Source organism: Calypte anna, chromosome 2 (assembly GCF_003957555.1).
Source record: "Calypte anna isolate BGI_N300 chromosome 2, bCalAnn1_v1.p, whole genome shotgun sequence".
NCBI lineage: Eukaryota > Metazoa > Chordata > Aves > Apodiformes > Trochilidae > Calypte > Calypte anna.
In genome coordinates, this window is record NC_044245.1 from 85876520 (window position 1) to 85897861 (window position 21342).

At 38.4% G+C, this 21342-nt stretch overlaps 1 protein-coding gene across 1 annotated transcript in view; it reads right to left on the reverse strand.

Moving 5' to 3' along the window:
• The window catches only part of MOCOS (molybdenum cofactor sulfurase), a 217020-nt gene that overhangs the window by 45202 nt on the left and 150476 nt on the right, over positions 1-21342 (reverse strand). Inside the window, exon 6 of the mRNA XM_030446400.1 lies at positions 6668-6867. Coding sequence (XP_030302260.1) covers positions 6668-6867 — 200 coding nt within the window. The remainder of the gene's footprint in view (positions 1-6667; positions 6868-21342) is intronic.

A 21342-nucleotide genomic window follows, 5' to 3' on the forward strand; every position in this document is an offset into this window, starting at 1 on the left:
ATCCACCTAAGCAAATTATTAAAACATCACTGAAGGAAAAGGAAGCTCTTAAAAGAGAACATTGTGAAACTGAAGCAAAGAAAGTGTGCTCGCAATATGAAGGTGCTTCCAGAACTGGCTGTCACCATCATTTTATTTACCTGGAACAGCTACTTTTACATATATTTCCAATCCTGCCTTACACCACTTTGTCCTGTGTCACTTCTGTTTGCACACCCGTCCAAATGCAAACTGACAGAATTACTTCTACCTGCTTATGTTGCTTTGTTTCTTTGTTGGTCGCACTTCTCCCATACAACACTCCCATACAACAAGGGGTTTCAGACTCCTTGTCCAACTCTCATCTGCCTTTCATGGGTGGAATCTCCTTTTTTAATGTTTTCCTGCCCAAACTTGGTGTCTCTTTATTTGCCCAAGCAATATAACAATGGTCTTCACCTGCACTGTGGGAAATCTAGGTTAATCATAAGGAAATATTTTGTAATAGTGAATATAGCTAAGTCCCAGAATGAACTCCTGAGGCCGTGGAAAGGTTCAGGTTAAGATGATCCTATCTTGGCACACAACCTGTGGGTATGGGTAACCTCTCATAGCCCCTGCAGTCCTAAGATCTATTTTTCTTCCTCCATGTTCTCTAAAACAGAAGGGATGAATTTGGCTTAGCTGCTAAGCTGCTCTATAACAAAATTCACAGACATAGGATGCTTTGGATGCAGAAAGCCAAATGAGATTAAAAAGAAAAAAAAAATTCTTTTGTTTCTTGAGGGACTCTCATTCTGGTTTTGCCCTCTTTTTTATACTGCTAGCATGTGAACACTGGCAGGGAGAGGTTACCAGGGAGAAAATGTGCCACACTGAGATCCTGTGTGGCTGTTCCTACATCTAAATGATTTGGGGCCACATATTCCAATTTAAGATCCTGGTCTTCATTTCAGAATTACAGCAAAGGCAGGAAATTGAAAAGCCCAAAACAATAGTGGGTCATTGAGTCTATCCTTACATTAACTAAAGAGAGACTGAAATGGAATGACAGTGGGTAAAACACTGGGCAGATGCTGTAATAAAAGCAGTCATCAAATTGCACTGTAAATTTGTGCTGAAGGGGTGCACAATGGAAGAGATTTTTTTTTCTTGAGAAATGGATGAAGAAAGGTAAGTTCAAAGTCTAAACCCCTCTTCACTCTATGCACGTTGATGAGAGTGAGCAAGGACATGGTAATTTAGGCTTCTAGACAAAACTGATCATTATCTATCTATCCGAGAAGGGTTCTCAGCCTTGAGAGGCAAAACTCATCCATATGCAACACTACAGAAGAGCCTTCCTTAGGCAAACCAAAATTTTTACATTTTCTATCCTTGGCAGCTGATTTCTGTTATTGCAGTTTGTCTATCACAAGCAAGTTTGAAGTGGAAGGCAAGAAGGCTGAGACTGCTAATGGACTGGTGCTATATACCTTCCTGACAGGATTTTTAGGAGGCATTGCAAGCATATATGGATACCAAGGGAACTTTTGCAGGGGAGACAATAACAACAAGCTACTTCTGTTTAGCTTCTGGCTCCAGGCAAAGGAGGCAGTACAAAAATCAGAGTGGGAAAGAGAGCTGGTAATCCACAACTGAAATGATGGCCATTTTTCAAAAGATAGCTATTCTAGTTTTCTCACTTTTTTTATGCCCATGACACACAGGAGAAAAAATATTGTCTCAGAAGACCAGAGTTAAGAAGGAAAAGTTTGATAAGGGAAATGCTATTTTTCACCATAGGCAGAAAACACAGAACTGGAAGTTGTGACTTGGTAAGAGATCTCCAGGTCATACAATTAAAAAAATATTTCATGTGAAATTCCATCCACCCATCTTCTCCTCTTACCCTTTTCCTTTCTTCCAGCTCCCAAACTGACTCTAAGCAGAATGAAATGTGAAAGGTTTATAAAATTACTCTGCAATAACCTATTGAATATGCAAAACCCCATTCCACAGGTGTCTTCTTCCTATCACAACACAGGGGAAAACTTATTATTTTAAGTTTTTAGCACAGAAGCATAGCACAGATGGTGATTTTTTTTCAAATCTGAAAATGGAAGGGAACACAAAACTTTGCACTTTGACCTGACTGATAAGAAATACACTTTTTTGTGTGGTGACTGTTGTTTCAAATCAGTACTGTTTCCTTACAGCTGCTCTGTCTCCTCTGGCATTCAAAATAGGCTGGAACAAGCTTTTGATAGAAAAGATGGCAAGGATGCAAACTGAAGCTGAGTTGTTGCTGTCAAACAGGGCTTCAGAGATTGGAAGGAACTGAGGGTGTTTAAGCATATGACATTCATAAATGCTGAAGACTTACAGATATTCACTGTTAATAAATGAGCCAATGGTGATTCTCTGTGTGAAGGGTCTGCAGTATTATTAGCTCAGCATCAAGCACATACATAACCCCATTTTTGTGACATCACAAAACACCCTCTAGTATCTAAGGCTAATTTCTTCATTTTATGGTAGCCTCACAAGGAAGCAGAAGACTGATAGCTTGCTTAATTAATACTAACTCTGCTTCTTCCATCCTGCACCACTGACTTAGCAGAGGTCCTTCTCTACCTCTGCACTTTCTCACCTTTCAAAACCGCTGTCATCTGCCCACATTTCATTAATAGCAAAAACTGGAGTGCTGAAGAATTATCTATTCTATCTAGAAAAGTATATATGAAGAAGCTGTTTGGCATAAAGGCCAACTTTATGTCCTGGACCTGTCAAATACTTATCATAGTTTAACCCCTCTTCATAACTGGGGCATTTTGCTGCAGTGCAAATAAAAACATAACATAAAATGACAGACATGCTGAGGAGAGGCAGCTTGTGTGAAGAGAATATGGGTATCATCCTAAGTAATTTCAAGAAAAAATTACTACTATAGTAGTCTGCAAGACAGCTTTACTGAAAGAAATAATTCTAATGGGAATTGTTTGGTGTAGCTCAAATGAGGAAATTTATTTTACTGTGCAAAGAGTTTTATGGAGATTTCAAAACTCTAGCCATTTTATCCCTAGTTTAATGAAAAATGTAAAAAAAACCCAAAGCTTTTGAGTGATTGTATTTGGAAAAGTCCCTCTTCTTTAATTGTTTTAATTACCATTTAGAGCAAAATAACTAACCCAGTAATTAAACTGCCAATTAAACCAATGATATATAAAGTATACAAAACAAGTTCATTCCAGATGGAACACTCTAAAATAGAGATACACTTCCACCATCACAAAAAAACCCCCACATTTAAATGAAAAAGCTATAGTAATTCAACTTCCATAAATATTTCCCTCCCACCTTACCACTTCTTAACATCCAAATGTTCTGTATCATCATCATTATCACTGAATGGTTTGGGTTGCAAAGGACCTTAAAGATCACCTAGTTCCAACCCTTCCACATGACCCAGCACATGACAAAGTCCACATGACAAAGTCCCACCCAACCTGATCCTGAACACTTCCAGGGATGAGCCATCCACAACTTCCCTGGGCAACCTTTGCCAGTATCTCACCACCCTAACATAAAAGAATTTCTTCCTAATGTCCAATCTAAATCTACCCTCTTCCAGTTTAAAACCATTACCCCTTGTACCAGCACTACATGCATATATGTCATGATAAGAGGCTGTCAAAAAAGCTGCCATCCCTGAGAGAGCATGGCATGGTTTCATTTGTGTGTCACACTTTATTGAAATGCCTTCATGTAAACCTGAGTACTGCAATGAAGGTTTTACTCAAAGATGAACCTGAGACTGTGGGTCTATTGGTGCAGTTGATCTGATGTATGCCTTTCAAGCTTTTTTGTGTTTAGCGGCACAACTTTATTATACCTGGTAAATAAACTCTGACACCAGTGAGAAATGGACTTCAGTAATATAAGCAAGTAAAACTAACTTTCCTTTCAAATGCTACACAGGTGAAAGTCGTCATTTCCCCCCTGATTTAATTTTTCAGTGGCAGTGTTAAATGCCTTGTATTTCACTACACACCTTTCACATCCTAAATATCTTGGACTTAGTTCAGAGTTTTGAATATCATGTAAATTATGTAAATCTTGAGGCTTAAATGTAAGCTTGGTATCCTCTGAAGACATTGCCTTCTTATGAAGTCTTCCTTACTAATTTCAAATGTTCCAAATAAATTGCTCCCACTGTCACGATAATATTTTCTTTAGAACCAGTTACTAAGGTTGTTCTTTTCAGGCTATCCAATGCTGAGGTGCAGCCATCAACACTGAGGTGCCCTCCAAAAGACAGTGGGCACATAACAATTGTCTGCAGAAAGAGAAATAGAGCTGATTGTACACCTGGTTATAGGTAATAATTATAGATGGGATACCATCCATAAAGTAATAGGACATGCTGTCATTTCTCTTTTAATATTTTACCTGAAATACAACTTGACTCATTAATTCTTGTCCACCAGTAGGAGGTATGTCAGATAGAAATGTCATCTAATTTTCCCTTTGTAAAAGATTCCCAAAAATATTTTCTGGGAGCCTTCTAAAACTGTGCTCTCCTAACTTCACTAGATTCTATTTAACCAGTGAATGCACATGAATGTGCAGATCACAGACATGACGAAACTAGAGGACATAATTTCATTTCCAAACCATTACAGGGAGTATTGAATATAACTTTGATTTGAATAAAACTATCGAATTTTGGACATACATACAGGTATGAGGATGAGATTATATTATTAATTTGATGATGCTTACTCTCTGCTATATGTATTTTCTTTGCAATCATAAAGAGGAAGCAAACATTTTTCTTCTGTATACTTGTGGGAATGAAAAGAAGTTCATTCCATACACACATATATATCACACATATTGTAGCCTTGGAAATCATTCTGCTGTTGCTTGTTAATTTCTAAAAGTCCTTAAATTGCACATTATTTTAATTAAACAGAGTAATTTAACTGGCACTGCAGATGTGACTGGTATGCATTTGGAAACCTGACAGTTCTTCGGTCTACATACTCAAGCCAGAAGTGATGAGAATCTGGTGAACAGCACAATGTAGATGATTCAGATCAATAAAGGAGCTTTTTTATGAGCAGACACTGCAGTAAATGGGCACAATCAAGGCATAAGACTATAAAGTATTTTTTTCTTGGACAGTACAGTTGAATTTTATAAAGTAAAGCAGGCAAGAATCATTTATACAAGGGAATTGTGAAAATCAGATGTGGAAATAGAGGTTTTGGTTTTAAACAAAGGACAGAAGCAGTATTGCAGTGTTTGTGGAGCATTTTACCAACCTGGCTGTGTTAATATCTCCAATCTTTTCTAAACATTGCCACACATAATCAAGACTGTATAAATGGATAATTCACTGTTAGAATGGAGAATTCTTTAAAGAAGTGTGGCAAATATTTGAGACTCTTTGGTAGCATAGTTAAAAAAAAAAAAAAGAAAAAGATATATTAGAGGAATAGTTTTTCCAGTACTACACATTTGCCCATCCCATGCTCATCTTGTGTGGTAGGTGCCTTAAAAAGAATTCTAAAAACACCATACAGACAAGCTACAAAACCCACTTCGTTTCTGTTCTCCTTTGTGTATCTATGGATCTCCTCTTGTATTCTCATAGATATGTCTCTGTGTTCCTCTTGTTACCTGGTTTTCTCCAGCAGAGGAATGCTGAGGAACATCTTTAGCAGCAACTCCCACTCTCTTCCCCACTGGTGCAGAATTAACAGCTTCCCAAAGCCACTCAGCTCTGTCACGACTGCTGGCAGAGGGAGCTGCTGAGACAGATGGTGCCAGATCCAGACAACTTTAAAGAAAAATCAAGGCCCTACACTTGACACGTGGGTTTATTCGATTGTCAGCTAATGAAAAACAGAATTAAACAGGACTACAGCACTGTGGGTTTTCTGACTTCTGACAAAGAACAAGTGAGCTAAGTTGCTCTGTGTTACCCACTGCCTACACAGTGCAGTTATACACAGTTATGGCCACACACCATTACCTCTCTGCTGAAGGCAGAAAGGTTTCACAGTTTCATCTTACAGATACTCAATATACCTGATTGATAAATGCTAGAGAAAGCTGTTGAGGAAGATAGCATTTAGGATTTTCTGAGTTTGAATCTCACTTCTTACACTGATCGTTCAACTTTATTCAATGCTTCCCTAGGTATATTACAAGAATTTAATTATTAGAACTGAAGAAAAAAGAGAACTGCTTTTTCATGGGTGACTGCAATATTTTGATATCTGATTTCACTTGCATGTCAGAGCTCCAAGGCAATCTCTTCTATAAGCTTTTCTAGACTTGCTCTTCAATCCCCAATTTTGAGCACTCCAGAGAAGAAAGTAAACAAGTAACCAAACTGCATAATCTATGCATCCTGTTAAAACAGCCCACTTTGAAACTCGCTGGGTTTAGAGTATTAAATCTATAAGATACTGGCTTTGCTATTAAACATTTTGCTTTGTGATAGCACTATTTATTGTATTCTCTACCTACTGCTTAAAAATTGTGTGTATATATTGTGGAGGACAACAGAAAAACAAATCTAAAACCTTAAAGGGGACCAATAAATATTTCCTTTAGACTAAAGAACTAATTCACTAATGTGAATATCCTTTAAATCTAAATATGATACTCAGTTAAGGCAAGAGAAAAAACATACCTGTGAAAAGCCGATGACCTCTCCATTTTCATCGAGAATGTTAAAATTAATGATTGGACCCTGGACATCAGGAGTGCTGAAATCTGTATCACTGTAAACACGTACTACAGGAGCCCCATTGGCATATTTTAAGGTAGTCAGCACAGTGTAAGTGTAGTGAGCTAAGGCAAAGGTATGCTGTTTTATTTTCTCCATTCCACCTAAAAAAGAAAAGTGTACATATATGTCAGATTTTCATGGAAATGTAAAAAAAAAAAAGGATAATATTTCAGGACGGTGTAGTTAGGAAGTAAAATAATTGGCAAGTTTGTGTTCCTTTACATGAATATATGACCTGCAAAAGTTTCTTTGCTGACACAAAAGCTTTAGAAGATCTGTTTCACCATGGATTTATCTAGAATTAATCTACTGGAGAAATATAAAGTTACGCTGAAATGGATTCATGTGCTTTACAGCATTGATAGTTCCATCATATACATATCACTAAGATGTTCTGGCACAATTAATTTGAAAAGCAAGTTTTGCTCCAGATCTGGCTGTGGAGACCATGGGAGTGAGGCATCAATTCTAGTTCAGAATGGAAATCAAATTTCTATGTCTAAGATAGAATAAAAATATACATGGAATTACAAAACACAAGTGTTAATCTACAAGGAATTTACTTGAATAATGAATAAATATTCTTCCAAGACTTATTTTTGCAGAAAAAAGGGGATACTGTGAATGCCTCATTGACTACACCCATGCAATCTATCAGATAAGCTTTGCATAGAAGTTTTCACAGAACTTGGCCTGGGAAAAGCATAAAGAGGAAATATGTTGTCTGTTGTCTTTCCCCCCCCCCCCTCCCTACACTGAGGACTCTGAAAAAGAGGACTGCAGTGATTTCCTGACAGATGGAGACCTCTTCTACATCTCTGCATTCTGAGAGGATGTTTTATCTCTCTTAGATGTGTTCAGAGGCATAATATGATATACCTATGGCTTTGGGAATATTTTGATTCTCTGCAGGAATCTAAAATGTAAGTGTCAGATACAAACCCAGCCATTTCAGTCAAATGAGAACATAAATAATCTAAAGCAAAGAGGCAGCCTGTGATATTCACTGGGATAAAATGCTGATAGAAGACAAGTTTACTGGGTATGACAATAAATACGGTGCAGGAAAAGGAATAACCCTAATCCTAACCTAATCCTAACGAAACAGTAATTTATCACATGAGCCTGGAAAAGTATAAGTAATCTTCAAATTAGAAACTGCAAACCAATGAATTTATATCTTTATGGAAGACAATGAAAAGATAACACTATGATTTCAAAGTATTGTAAAAAACACAGAGAGATACCAGAAGGCTAAGAACATACCCAACCAAATCTCCACTGAAGAAACCGGAGTTTTGACTAGAAATCTATTGTGGTTTCTATCATATATACAATTTCTAGTACTATGGTCGGCCTACATCATATGGAAAAAGAAAGAATAATTTCCTTAAAAGCATCTTGAAGTAGAGCAGTATTTTTCTTCCTCGGTGTTAGATCCAGAATATTTTCTGTAATGTTGAGTATCTTATTTGAGGCATGTGAGCATTTCTGTAACTATAAAGTGATTTGACATTTTCTTTGCCTTTATTTTTTTAAAACTGTGTAACTATAAGCCTCATACTTCTGTGCATACTGTTTTTATATCTGAGTATCTGATATCTGTTTATTGACTTTTGTGCTTTTACCTTTAAAAAAACTGCATCATTTACAATTGTATATAAAGGAAAGAGGAAAAAAAAAAGACATCCTCCTGACATCAAGAAGAATTTCAATGAGTTCTGTCTCATTTAGGTAAGGTAGGACAGCAGACAGTATCATGAAAGTACATTTATTGGTGATAAGAATAATAAAGAGGAATAAGAAATATAATGAGATACAAACCCAGAAATAATTTTCAAGGAACACTGCCAGAAGCTAAGAAGTACAATTTCTAGATGTTAGCCACAATAAACTTGGCAAGCATATCTAGAACATTTTGGTTTGAAAGTCAACATGTATTTTCAGAGTCTTTGAAAAGATTGCCTAGTCAGAGATGTCCCAGTCACTGCTTGGTAGAAATCAAGGGTCTTGAATTAGTTAAAAAAAAGAAAAAAAAAAAGAAAAAAAAAAAGAAAATGTTATTTCTCATCCACTGCCAGGAACTTGCTGGCTTAAGAGAAGTGACTGTCTTGTCAGCTTCTGAGATGTCTGTAATAGCCTGATTCAGAGCTTTTCCAAATTGTGAGGAATCTTTCAATGGAAGAATAAACTACTGTCCTTGTCTCTTGTTGAAGAAATCTCTTATTTAAAAATTTCAGTCTCTCATTCACAGCAATCAGCTTGCTATCATTTCTATATTGTCTTCATCCATTCCCTTTTGAAGTTGCTTGATCATATTTCCTTCTTTATTAGTGAGAATCTGCTGAGCCTCTTAATTATTTATTCTGACAAAACCAAATGCAATAGCCTGCAGTTGCGTGGCTGTCCTGTGACTGGAAAGAAGATTCCACGTTGTGAGGGTCCCATATTTTTAAGTAGCAGAATAGGTTGTGATTAGGCCTGATGTCCCAGCAAACCCTGTGAAACTAGTGCTAGCAACCTAGAATTTATTCTGAGAGAAAAAGCAGTATATTCAGAAAATAGTTGTGATTTATTTTTATTTTGCTGAACAAAATTATCAGTATTGTATCCTGCATAAATCCAATGCTTACCTCATCTACCTCTTCCCACTAGGGAACAGATTATGAGAAAGAGAAAATAAAAACTCGAACCAATGTTTGGTCTCGAACATGATCTAAGAATTGTGCTATTCCATCTATTCTCAAACTTGGGGTGACTTATTGCTGCACTGAGCCTGTCGGAAGAAAATGAGAAGGTAATCTTCTATACTATAGTTGAATTGGCATTTCTTGCTTTATTTCCTTCCTGCATTTTATCTGGTTTTATGCCAAGTTCCTTAGCTCTGAATACCTGGAGACTTACATCTTGAAAAAATCATCAGTACTTCTTCTTGAGAAGGTGCTGTGAAGGACTCAAATGACCTGACTCCTTCTCACTTTATGATTTTATTCCTTATCACCCCATTGTCCCATTATGGTGAATTGCATCTGGTTGCTCCAAAACATTATTTTAAAGTGAAGAACAATTTATGTACTCCGTAATTTGCATCAGAATGAATCTGATGCAGTCTAAATTACACCAGTTGAAGTCTATCTAATAACATTCACTGTATTTATGTGTGGAGAAACACATTCAGCAAAAATGACGTTCTCATTAATGACATTTCTTCCCGTGGTAGTTAGGACTTCTCTGTCAAAAGGACTCCTGCATTTCTATGAATTAATATGCCCCTTATTAATTTGTCCTCATGTATGTTTTCAGTTTACATTAAGCCAGACATGATAATTCTTCTTCCTTATAGCACCTCATTTTTCACACTGTCACCACAATGTACATCGCACATTTTTGCAATGACAAAATTACCAAGCAGAAGAGATTGAAAAAAAAAGCTTGCACTTCTGTGTACAAAACTACCAGCCAAATATTCTAGTAAACCTGTGGAGATGCTGTGAAACCTCATATTGCTGATGCATGTTTGCACACTGCATCCTGAAAGATCAGACCTACCATCCCATCTTTTACTTCCAATTGGGTGTTGTGATGAAAACTGATACTCTTCCAGTATTGAAAGTATCCAGTGCACTAGATAAGCCTGTCTTGGTTTGGGCCAGGATAGAGGAAATTTTCTGTCTTGTAATTTTGCTTTCAGCTAAGCCTCTAATTGCTGCAATTAACAGCAAGTTTCACAGTCAGTCTCTGGTTCTAGGAATGATAATGCTCAACATTTATAGTTACTGCTAGAGAATGGTCTGCAGAAACAAGGACACTGCTCAGTTCTGAGGAACAGCTTTTACTCCAGAAGGAGAGTTAGGAGGTCACATCTGCAACCCTCCTTTAGGGAGGAGCAAAGCAGACACATGGCCAAACTTTCATAGAATTTTCAGGGTTGGAAGAGACCTTTAAGATCATCTAGTTCCACCCTACCCCATGGGCAGGGACACCTCCTACTGAATGAGGTTTTAAGATGGCTTCCACCACCTCTCTGGGCCCAAAATGAATATTCAAACCCATACTCTGTATAAATTTGAGGAATCACAAGGGTCAAGTGCTTTCTTCTTCACCCCTTTCTCCAGCCCTTCTTCGCCTGTCCTTGTTTGCTTCAATGTCCTGGGAGGATTCCATCTGTTCCTCTGCCTGTGGTCCTGATCCGTGCCAGCCCATATCTGTGTGTTCCTGCCTCCAGCTCCTGACTGCTGCCAACTCCAGGAGTCCAGCCTGGACTTTCCCAGGGCTGCCCTGCAGCCTCGGTGCTGAAGTGAGAGTTACTTGGAGAAAGGGGGGGAGAAATATACTATAATTTTTCTGTATATTTATATATTTAATATTTTTTCCATTTTTAAATCATCACTGTTTCATTAAAGTTGTGTAGTTTAGTTTCCAACCCATAAGTATCTCTCATTTCATCTCTCTTCTCCTTTCCTTATCAGGGAGGGGAGGGGGACTAACAGAGAGCATCTGTCATTCAGTTAACTGTCGGCCCAGCGTTAAACCATGACAGTGCCACAGATAAATTTACAATGTCAGCTCTTCCAGAGGAATTGCATGGGTGTGTGTGACTGTCTACAGAGACTGTGGCACAGTTCACTCATCTGGAAGAGAAGGGTAAGTTACCTCACCATTTACAAAAGACTTAAAACTACGTGCATTCAAATAACACGTTACTGTGACCACAGTACTGTACATGCACTGCATGGCTTGACTGGTGATAACCTCTTGAATTTCAATAACCTCTGTCTTATTATCTGCTTTTTATGTGCAAAATATTGTAAGACTTTCTTTTTAAAGTAAATCTTATCTAATCAGACATAAAAGAAGCACCAGTAAGTATTCAGTATAGAATGCTTTTGAGTTATTATAGATCTAGTTTTGCACGGTGGAAGTGGCAAACAAGCAATGGAATATCATCTTTTCTCTGAAACAACCAGGATTTCTGCAGCTCAAGTGTTCAAATGTTGGTTCTTCCTAAAAGTACTGTAGACAGATAGGCATATGTCAACATCTATAACAGGTTTTGAATAAAAAGATTAAGATAAAGCAGAGACTGAAATTGAGCCTCTAGAATAAAAGCTCTGGCACTTAAAGTTTCAGGCTGTACTCAGAAACCTCTGTGATCTGCATTCAAATACATTTCTTATCTCTCTTATTATGATAAATTAAATACTGGAGTTAAAGAAGAGAGCCATAAATCAAATATACAGTTATTGTTCTAACTTGCTGGGGAAGAAACACAGAAAATGAGGTTTAAGTGAACAAATTTTCTTTGCTCCTTTAAATCCAAACACATATCTTTGGATGAGAAAAAGATCAATGTGATTCATTATTCTTCAGCACTACTGAACAGAGAGCAACGAGGCAGAGAAATGATGAGCTGAAATCTCAGCAAACCAATCAGCAGGGAGTGAAACCAAGATGTAGCCACCTTCTAATAAATCCCAAACAAGACAGATCACCATCTGGGACCTGTGAGTCAATGTGCCAATTAAGCCTGTAAAACCTGTCAAACATGTGGAGTCCTTCTTTCACTTCCTCCAAGAAGAGTACATTAAGATTCATTTCTGAGCCTTTTTTGGGGTGTTCTGATATATGTAGAACTGAATGTCTTTGACTCAAGGCTGTCACCTACTTAGTGTTACTCTCCCAAAGAGCACCTCTTGATTACCAACTTGGCAATGGCAGCTTTATGTATCTCCTTTGCAAATTTGGGTGTTTGGCTTACAACCACATTAAACAATACATTCTATCCACTGCTATTTTTTACCAATCCTGCTTCAAACAAATCTCTGCAAACATGAAAATGAAATATTCATAGGATGATCCAACCCCCTGCCCCCAAAGCGTAACTCTGAAATGTTATAATAGGAAATGTTATAATAGAAAATAATGAGAAGAAAACATAACCAACTTCATAAAAAATCTCGATCACTCATCCTCTGGTAGGTATCTTGGATTAATCAATAAAAATAAAGATACATATTACTGGTGTTTTTCACCCCCTAAATTATCTCTCTTAAGCTAGACCAAATTTAGATACTGCCTGTCTCCCAGGGTAAGGAGTAGTAGATCCCTAGAGGAAAAAAAAACCCTAAAAAACCCTCCAAATCTAACCTCTAAGCAGTTACAATTGATAGTTTAAAGGTTAAATAAACAGCATGTAAATTAATATTAATGAAAATGAGCTTACAGGTTGGCTAACAGTAACTAAACATTACTTTTAGAAACAGAACTAAGGTATACTAACCCCTCATGGAACTTAAGAATTAAAATTAATACATTAACACTTCCCTGGAAACAACAGAAAGAAGCTCTTCTGATATAATACCATTTCACTATTGGTCATAACCATTAGCAAATCCAGTTCATTAAAACTCAACATAAAACACTGTAAATGGCTCATCAGCAAATTCATGAAATCATCCATCATTCACACTCAGAAAATACTTAAGGCATGGACAAATTGCAAACTCCTTATTCACACTGACTCACATGAACACCTCAGTGAGCTTTATCTATAATACACAAGTAATAAATATTAATTTTGAAGAGGTTGGACTGTGGGGTGAGCCACGGCAAAGTGGGGTGAACTGTGACCCTTTCTGCAGCTGAGGTGACTGCAGTTGTGAGCAAGAAGGGGAAAATCTGTGTCCCCAGATGTCATCTGCACTTCCAAAGAAAATACCTTGTCATACATAGATTAGAGCAGGCTTCTTTCTGAAGTTAAGATGTAACAAAAATAATTCTATTAAAAAAATCCAGTTATGAAACTAGATAATTTGTTTTTGTTGAATAATATATAGTTTTGCTTCAAAGTACATAATTAAATTGCAACAGTCCATCTCATAAGATCAGTGCCCAGGCTGAAACCTTAGATGAACCCTAGCAAGCTAACTATGTAGTTTCTGTGTGTCACATTACACTCTCAACACTACTATATTCATTCAGAACTCAATGGGTAATAAGGGGACCTTTTACTCTCTCAACACTAATTCTCTGCATAATAGCTTAAATCCTTTCATTCTCCTCCTTCTCCCACACCATCACAATAGTTTAAGACTGCAGGAAGCAACTGCTTAATCCTTTATTCAGAATGTTATACCAAAACCAAACATGAAACACATATTTGGTGTTTATCTTCATGAACAGAAGGCTCTTTGATGCCCCATCTCCCACTTCTTTAGAGCAGCTAATTCAAGCTCTCTTTTTACACCGTGAAGAAAGTTACCAAGTCTTTGTTCTGAATAAAATGAGCAGCACATTCTGAAAGAAGCAGTTCTGCATTTGCAAACATCTCAATGAGAAATACTTTGCCTTTTTTTTTCTAATTTCTTGGGAGTAGTACAAGAGAGGGGAAGTTGTACGTGCCAGCTGGCTGTCTCACTTTCAGTGTAACAATTCTAATTACAGGTACAATTCAATTTTGATTAACTGCTTGTTAGACTGAAAGCTACCTAATAATTCAAATAAACTCCAGGTAAGATACATTTAATTTACTGTTTGCTATTTTTATGAGATTTTTTTTTATTTAGAAGAGTGGGATATTTGCCCATATGTCATAGAATCATAGAATTAGCGGGGTTGGAAGGGACCTCAGAGATCATCTAGTCCAACCCTTGACCCACCGGAGCAGTTACCAGACCATGGCACTGAGTGCCACATCCAGTCTTTTTTTAAATGTCTCCAGGGACGGAGAATCTACCACCTCTCCGGGCAGTCCATTCCATAGCCTAATCACCCTCTCCGTGAAGAAATTCTTTCTAATATCTAACCTAAACCTCCCCTGGCACAACTTAAGACTGTGTCCTCTTGTCTTGTTGAAGGTCGTCTGTGAAAAGAGTCCAGTTCCCACCTCGCTACAGCCTCCTTTCAAGTAGTTGTAGACAGCAATGAGGTCTCCCCTGAGCCTCCTCTTCTTCAGGCTGAACAGTCCCAGCTCCCTCAGCCTCTCCTCATAGGGCCTGTGCTCGAGTCCCTTCACCAGCCTGGTTGCCCTCCTTTGGACCTGTTCCAGGACCTCGGTATCCTTCTTGAACTGAGGGGCCCAGAACTGGACACAGTACTCGAGGTGTGGCCTAACCAGCACTGAGTGCAGGGGAAGAATCACCTCCCTGGACCTGCTGGTGACGCTGTTTTTGATACAGGCCAGGATGCCATTGGCCTTCTTGGCCACCTGGGCACACTGTTGGCTCATGTTCAGTTTCTTGTCGATCCAGACTCCCAGGTCCCTTTCCGCCTGGCTGCTCTCAGCCACTCTGTCCCCAGCCTGTAGCGCTGCATGGGGTTGTTGTGGCCAAAGTGCAGGACCCGGCACTTGGCCGTGTTGAAGCTCATCCCGTTGGAATCGGCCCAGCTCTCTAGTCTGTCCAGGTCCCTCTGCAGAATCCTCCTGCCTTCCAGCTGATCCACACTTCCTCCCAGCTTGGTGTCATCTGCGAATTTGCTGATGATGGACTCAATCCCTTCGTCTAAGTCGTCGATAAAGATATTAAACAGCACTGGGCCCAACACTGATCCCTGGGGGACACCACTAGTGACCGGCCGCCAACAGGATGCAGCCCCGTTCACCACCACCACTCTGGGCCCGGCCCTCCAGCCAGTTCCTAACCCAGCACAGGGTGCTCCTGTCCAAGCTGTGGGCTGACAGCTTTTTCAGGAGAATGCTATGGGGGACGGTGTCAAAGGCCTTGCTGAAGTCCAGGTAGACCACATCCACCGCCTTCCCCTCATCCACCAGATGGGTCACCTGATCATAAAAGGAGATCAGGTTGGTCAGGCAGGACCTGCCCTTCCTAAACCCGTGCTGGCTGGGTCTGATCCCTTGCCCATCCTGCAGGTGCTGTGTGATTGCACTGAGGATAATGTGTGAGGATAATGTGTGTCTGTCTGTCTGCCTGTCCTTTTTCTTTTATTTTTTTCTAATTCCATAAGCCCTAATCTCAGAGGAGGAAATAATTCCAAAATGACTTTTCAAATCATAAAACCAGCAACATAAAAGATGAATGGGGAGACTTTCTTAAAAGGCAGTGTTTTGCACACCTCTTGGAAGCAGCATTCAAACTACATCTCCAGAGTGCTGGAGGGGCTTCTGCAAGAACAACAGATTCATCCCTGGAACATGTATTTATGAGAAACTCATATTTTACTTCTAAAGGGTTTATCTCCCAAGGTTTTTCTCAGTCCAGCAGAACAACTTGTGCTTATGACTCAGTCATCTTCAGGACTAAATGCAAGAGAAGCTTGTGCTATAAAAGCACATGAATTCTCCTGGTAGCTGTTAGAAACCTGGGTGTAACATCCAGGCTTGTTTTCAGCTTTATTATAAAAGTAGCTCTATCCTTTGTTTAATGGAGCCTGCTACGCTCAATTACTTGAAGTCACCATGTGAAAGCTCTACTACTGCTTCTTTCCTGGTGTTTTCAGCTCTCAACAGACAGACTAACATCAGGCAGTGTGTAATAAACTCTTTCTTTGTCTCAAAGCCATAGTCGTGGGGATTTAGAAAATATAAGATGGGGCAGTAAATCTTATGTTTTCAAGTCAGTACGACTAATACACCACTGACTTTGCATGAATAATTTATTTGTTTATTTACTTACTGACTTAGTTACTGGAGTCAGCAGCAACATAATAATCACTACCACAGTAGGAGGAAAACCTTTCTCAACTTCTATCTTCTATGTGTTACTATCAGAAGATTTACATTTAAGTACGACTCTTCCTTCATATAACTTTTCTATAAAGCCCAGTCACTAGTATTACTTGATGGTCTCATGGCTTTCCAATGGTTCTGCAGTTTTGTGGATTGCCTGTTGTGTTTTCCCCTGAGGGAAGTTGCAGCCTAGTAGCAACAAACAACTTGCATCAGAAAGGAGCTGAATAAAAAGATAAATCCAAATTCGTTTTTCTTAGGAAGAAATGACCTTCTCAGCTTCAAGAGAACCATGTAAATATTCTGAAAACTGAGCCACCTTCTTTCTTTTTCTCCCTAAGATGACAGATCCCAATCTAAAGCCTTGCTAGGACATATATCAGTTTTGTTCCAAAGCCCACCATGCTTGCACTAGGTGAAGAAAAATGGGTAATCCCATTCTCAAACCCTGCGCTTAACTACCTACTGGTCTGATTCTACCTTCCTACAGGTCCTACATTAGCAACCCTTTTAGCATACCATTTCTGGAACCTCTTTGTCAATGAAACACTTTGGTGCCCAAGACAGCACATCAATTTGCATTCCAGGTTTTCCCTGCCTGATAATACTGGTTGAACACCTTCCCTCTTTTTTCTCTGACAATTTCTGAACCAGGGCTCTGGCTGCCAGTGCATGAAGTAGTGGGGATGCTCTATGTCTGTTCTTCTGCAGCCTTTGTATCCCACTCTTTCTGAGACTCCACAGGAATTTCCTGTTGCAGTAATACATATCACACAAGTTCATCTGATTAAACCAACAAATACAACACAGAAAAAGGTTTCCAGACAGTAAATTCTAAGTCATGATATTTTGTGATGGAACACGGAAACAATACTTATGGTAATAGCTAACATGGAGGGAACAGAAGTGTCATTTATGAAACAAAGGTAACAAAGCAGATAAAATTAGTTCTCAAATTGGCTTGGAAATTTCTTTGATTTGATGTTTTAATCATAAGGAAGCATGTACTCAATACTGAAAAGTGCTCAGGACTACTGGACCTCATCTTAAACTGAATTGTACCAGCACTTGTCCCAGGTTTTTAAAAAGGCCAAAATTGTCTTAATAACTATCTACATAAAGACCACAAGAGAGGCCTTTAGCTAAACGTTTTAGAAACTACTTTTTTTTATCAACCCTTCACCAAGTTCACAGCATTTGCATCAGTCACAGTTCCTGTGAGGACTGAAGGGTGACCCACTGACAGTTTCCTTCACATGGAGATGTTTCTGTCTGGATATGGCAGGCTCAGATCTCTTGATGTCTGTGAGATGGTGAGATCTGTGAACACATGTGAGGTGTGTAAAATAGTGAAAGGAAAAAGTGGGCGCAAAAATTACTGTTTTGCCACTAAGCTGCAACTCTGAACACAAAGGTTTGAACAATGATGTTACAGTCTCAGCCTCACTGCTCAAGAGATTGTTCAATGGAAGCAAGATGCCAATACTTCTTAAAGTAGAGACACGCCTGTGGTACACTCAGCAATAACCTCTGTAAGACAGTACCAGTGTTTTATAAGCTGAATGTCCTGCAGTGTTGGATGGCATAAATTAACTTTGGCAGGTTGTCATTACATATCTCATACCTATGATCCCCTACATTCCACAGGAACTAAAACAGTGTATGCTCTTCAAGTCATGGGGGTGAGAAGTAATAAGGTAATATGGTGGATAAAGATTGAACATCTGTAAATTTGTTTACACGAGATAGGTATTATAATAAATTACAGTTTTGGTATGCAGAACTACTAAAAAGAAGAGAAACCTAAAATAGAAAATATGAATATTATAATAATATTATTATTATATTTTTGCCTCCTTCTAAAGACTATAGGTAGTGTGCTTCTGAAAGAACTAAATACCTTGGGTTTAAATCAGCTTCAATAAGCTGTAACACTGTAAATCAGAATCTGTGCTTCAGATTCAGTTGAGAAGTGTTGAAGTATTTCAAGATATGAGCATTTCTTATGTGTACCATTTGCTGTCTCATGTTGTAAATCAACATCTACAGTAAACTAGAGAACTGCCTCTGAAGACAGACTTAGATGAGGTTAAGAGAAAACACTGATCTGAGCAAGGCATCAGTGAAGGATGAATGCTCCCAACTCAGAGGGAGCCACTGTCAGGGAAGAAAAGCAAGACAGGATGCATTTCTGAAGCTCTGGCCTTTTTCCATGGCCACCCATTAACCCTGAGCTCTGCAGAAGTGAAGGAAAAAGAGTAGGGGCTGCTGCATCAAGTGAGGCACTTTGCATCGAAGGTATAAACACAGTGATTAAAATTGGCTTTAAACCCAAAACAAAACAAATACATTTTCCCCATTGTTTCAATTTCAGGTATTTTTAAGAATAGTAAGGCTTTAGAGGATGGAAGGTCTAGGTTAAGGCACGTTTCACAAGCCTGAAGAAAGGCAAGATGGAAGGAGGTTCCCTTCCCACCAAGTAGGGATGAAGCTACAAAACTCAAGAGGGATGTGGAGGGCCCAGATGCACTCTTCTCTTGAAGGGCTTTAGACTCTAGTTCATTATCAGACATAAAAATAAACCAGCATATTTTATTTCCCTCGTTTCTTTGGAGGTCTGTTTTTGTAACACTTTTCCGTACATTTTGATGTAATATTATTAAAGTGGTAATATTGGCTACTGCTATTCAGACTGTTCTATGAGATACATATTTAGAGATGTTAAAGAACAATCTCAAGGATAACAAAGGGAAAGACCAGTTATACAGTTCTTTTTGTGCTTTATGGTTTTCAGTATTACACGTCATACACTTTTTTTCTTTGATGCAGAATACTTGCCAAAGAATTTTAGAATGCAGAAACAGGCCTTTTTTATTGTTTGATAAATGGAAATAATCAGAATAAATTGAGAGCTTTACTAAGGTCATTCTTGCCCTGCAATGAAAACTGCAGTCTCGCTACTCTAAATGATAAGTATGACCATGAAAAGAGCTTCATATTTAAACCTTGTTAATTAAAAATATTTAGAAATTAATCACAGTAGATATGGCTACTATAACAGATACTGACTGCTATTCCTGACAGCAAAAAAGTTGACACAAGCGCATTTTGTTACACAAAATGAGATGCTGCATGAGATATGCAAATTCCATAATATGAAGTAAACAATCTGCTTTATTACCTTAGCCTTGAATTACAAAAACTTGCTGTTTAAATAAACTGATCTCTCCCCTTCCTTCCTCTTCCCTCCCCTTTCCTCCCCTTCCCAATGTGAAACAATCTGAGGCTTCATTTACACACTAGACCCCTTCTAACATAACCTTGCCCTGGCTTAGTCTCTCTAGCCTTGTAGTTGGGAGCCCTGCTTTGCAGGTTAAATTACTTGATCCTTTTAAAGATTAGTATTTATTCTGTTTTATTAGGTGACTTTCTGCTACAGACATCCTCTTCTGAATTGGACCAACCAGAATGGCTATTTCAGGCTGCCCAAGGCTTCAAATATTGCAAGAACCAGCCTTTCAGGGCTGGTCAGGCCTCTCTTGGTCCTAATCTCTAGATGATGATCCTACAGGAACTACATCACCCTACTGTGGTATTTTGTGAGAGACACAAGACACTTAATGCAAAATAGCAGCTCACTTCAAACCGATAATGACCGTGGTGATTAATCAAACTGTTCTAACACTTGGCTGCAAACCCAGAGGAAAGCTTTGATAATTAAGAAAGTGGGATTTTAAGTGCATGGTAATGCATTTAAAAGCTGCACGTACCAAACATTCACTTGGATGCATTTCATGCAGAACTAGTATATGAATTTACCTCCCTGAAATTCTTCTTCCTTCTTGCATATGGCAGGATATGGGGGAAAGCAATATGTAAAGGGTCAGTCTTGTTTCATTTTTTTGAGAACAATAACAAATAGTCCCACATTTTATGGGTCCCACTCACAAAATAATTTCCTCTTATTCAGTGGCATTTTTCCATGAACATCTCCAATATTTTTTAAGAGTTCAAGAACATCTTCAGTGTCTACTACAATGATTTGAATTTACAGAGAGGTTTTCAATAAGAAAATTTAACCAAATCAGTGAGACCAGAAGGCAACTGTTAGCCAACATCCTTGGTGTGTCATTCTACTTTAGGGTGTCCTGAAGTGAGACCATGATCCCACATAACAATTATCAGATGAAGTTAGCATTTTTACTCTTTCCCATTAGTGATAGTTCCTGCTATGATTCTCATCTGAGAGCTTTCATAAATGAGAAGGTATCAATACATCTATGAGGAGAGACTTGCTACATAGCAAGTCCTTTTCAGGAAGGTGCTGAAACTTCAGTGGTCTGGAACTGGTCTGGAATGTTTTTTACACTAGTCAGCAATCTTGTTTTATATTTTCTTCTCATGTACTTTCAAGACAATGTTCTCCAGAGTATTTGCAGACTTAGGATGTGCCATACCTCTTGCTCTATATTCTTTCTAACAGCACTGTGTTCTACTGTTTTTTTTTAATACTTTCTAGCTATTCTGTATCACAACTTCCACATAGTGTGAGATGTGATAGAAAATCTACACCATGCTTTCAAGAGAGACTCTCTAGTGTCTCACAGAGTTCTATTCTCATGCCACTTCAAGATAGATGTTTCCCAGGATTAAGGAACCATTCTAAAGCTAGAGAACAAACAGATAAATAAATAGATAAGTAAATAAGTGTTGGCTCAAGCATTATTTTCTTCTATGTCTTTGAACACACAAGAAATAAATTTATTAATATCCTCAAGTTACGATGAATCACACCATTTTTGAAGGATCAGTGGAAATGGTGAAGCTGGAACACTTCACCTGTCTTGAATGAAAAGCAGTAAAGAAGGAAGGAAGATATAATAAGTTGAAG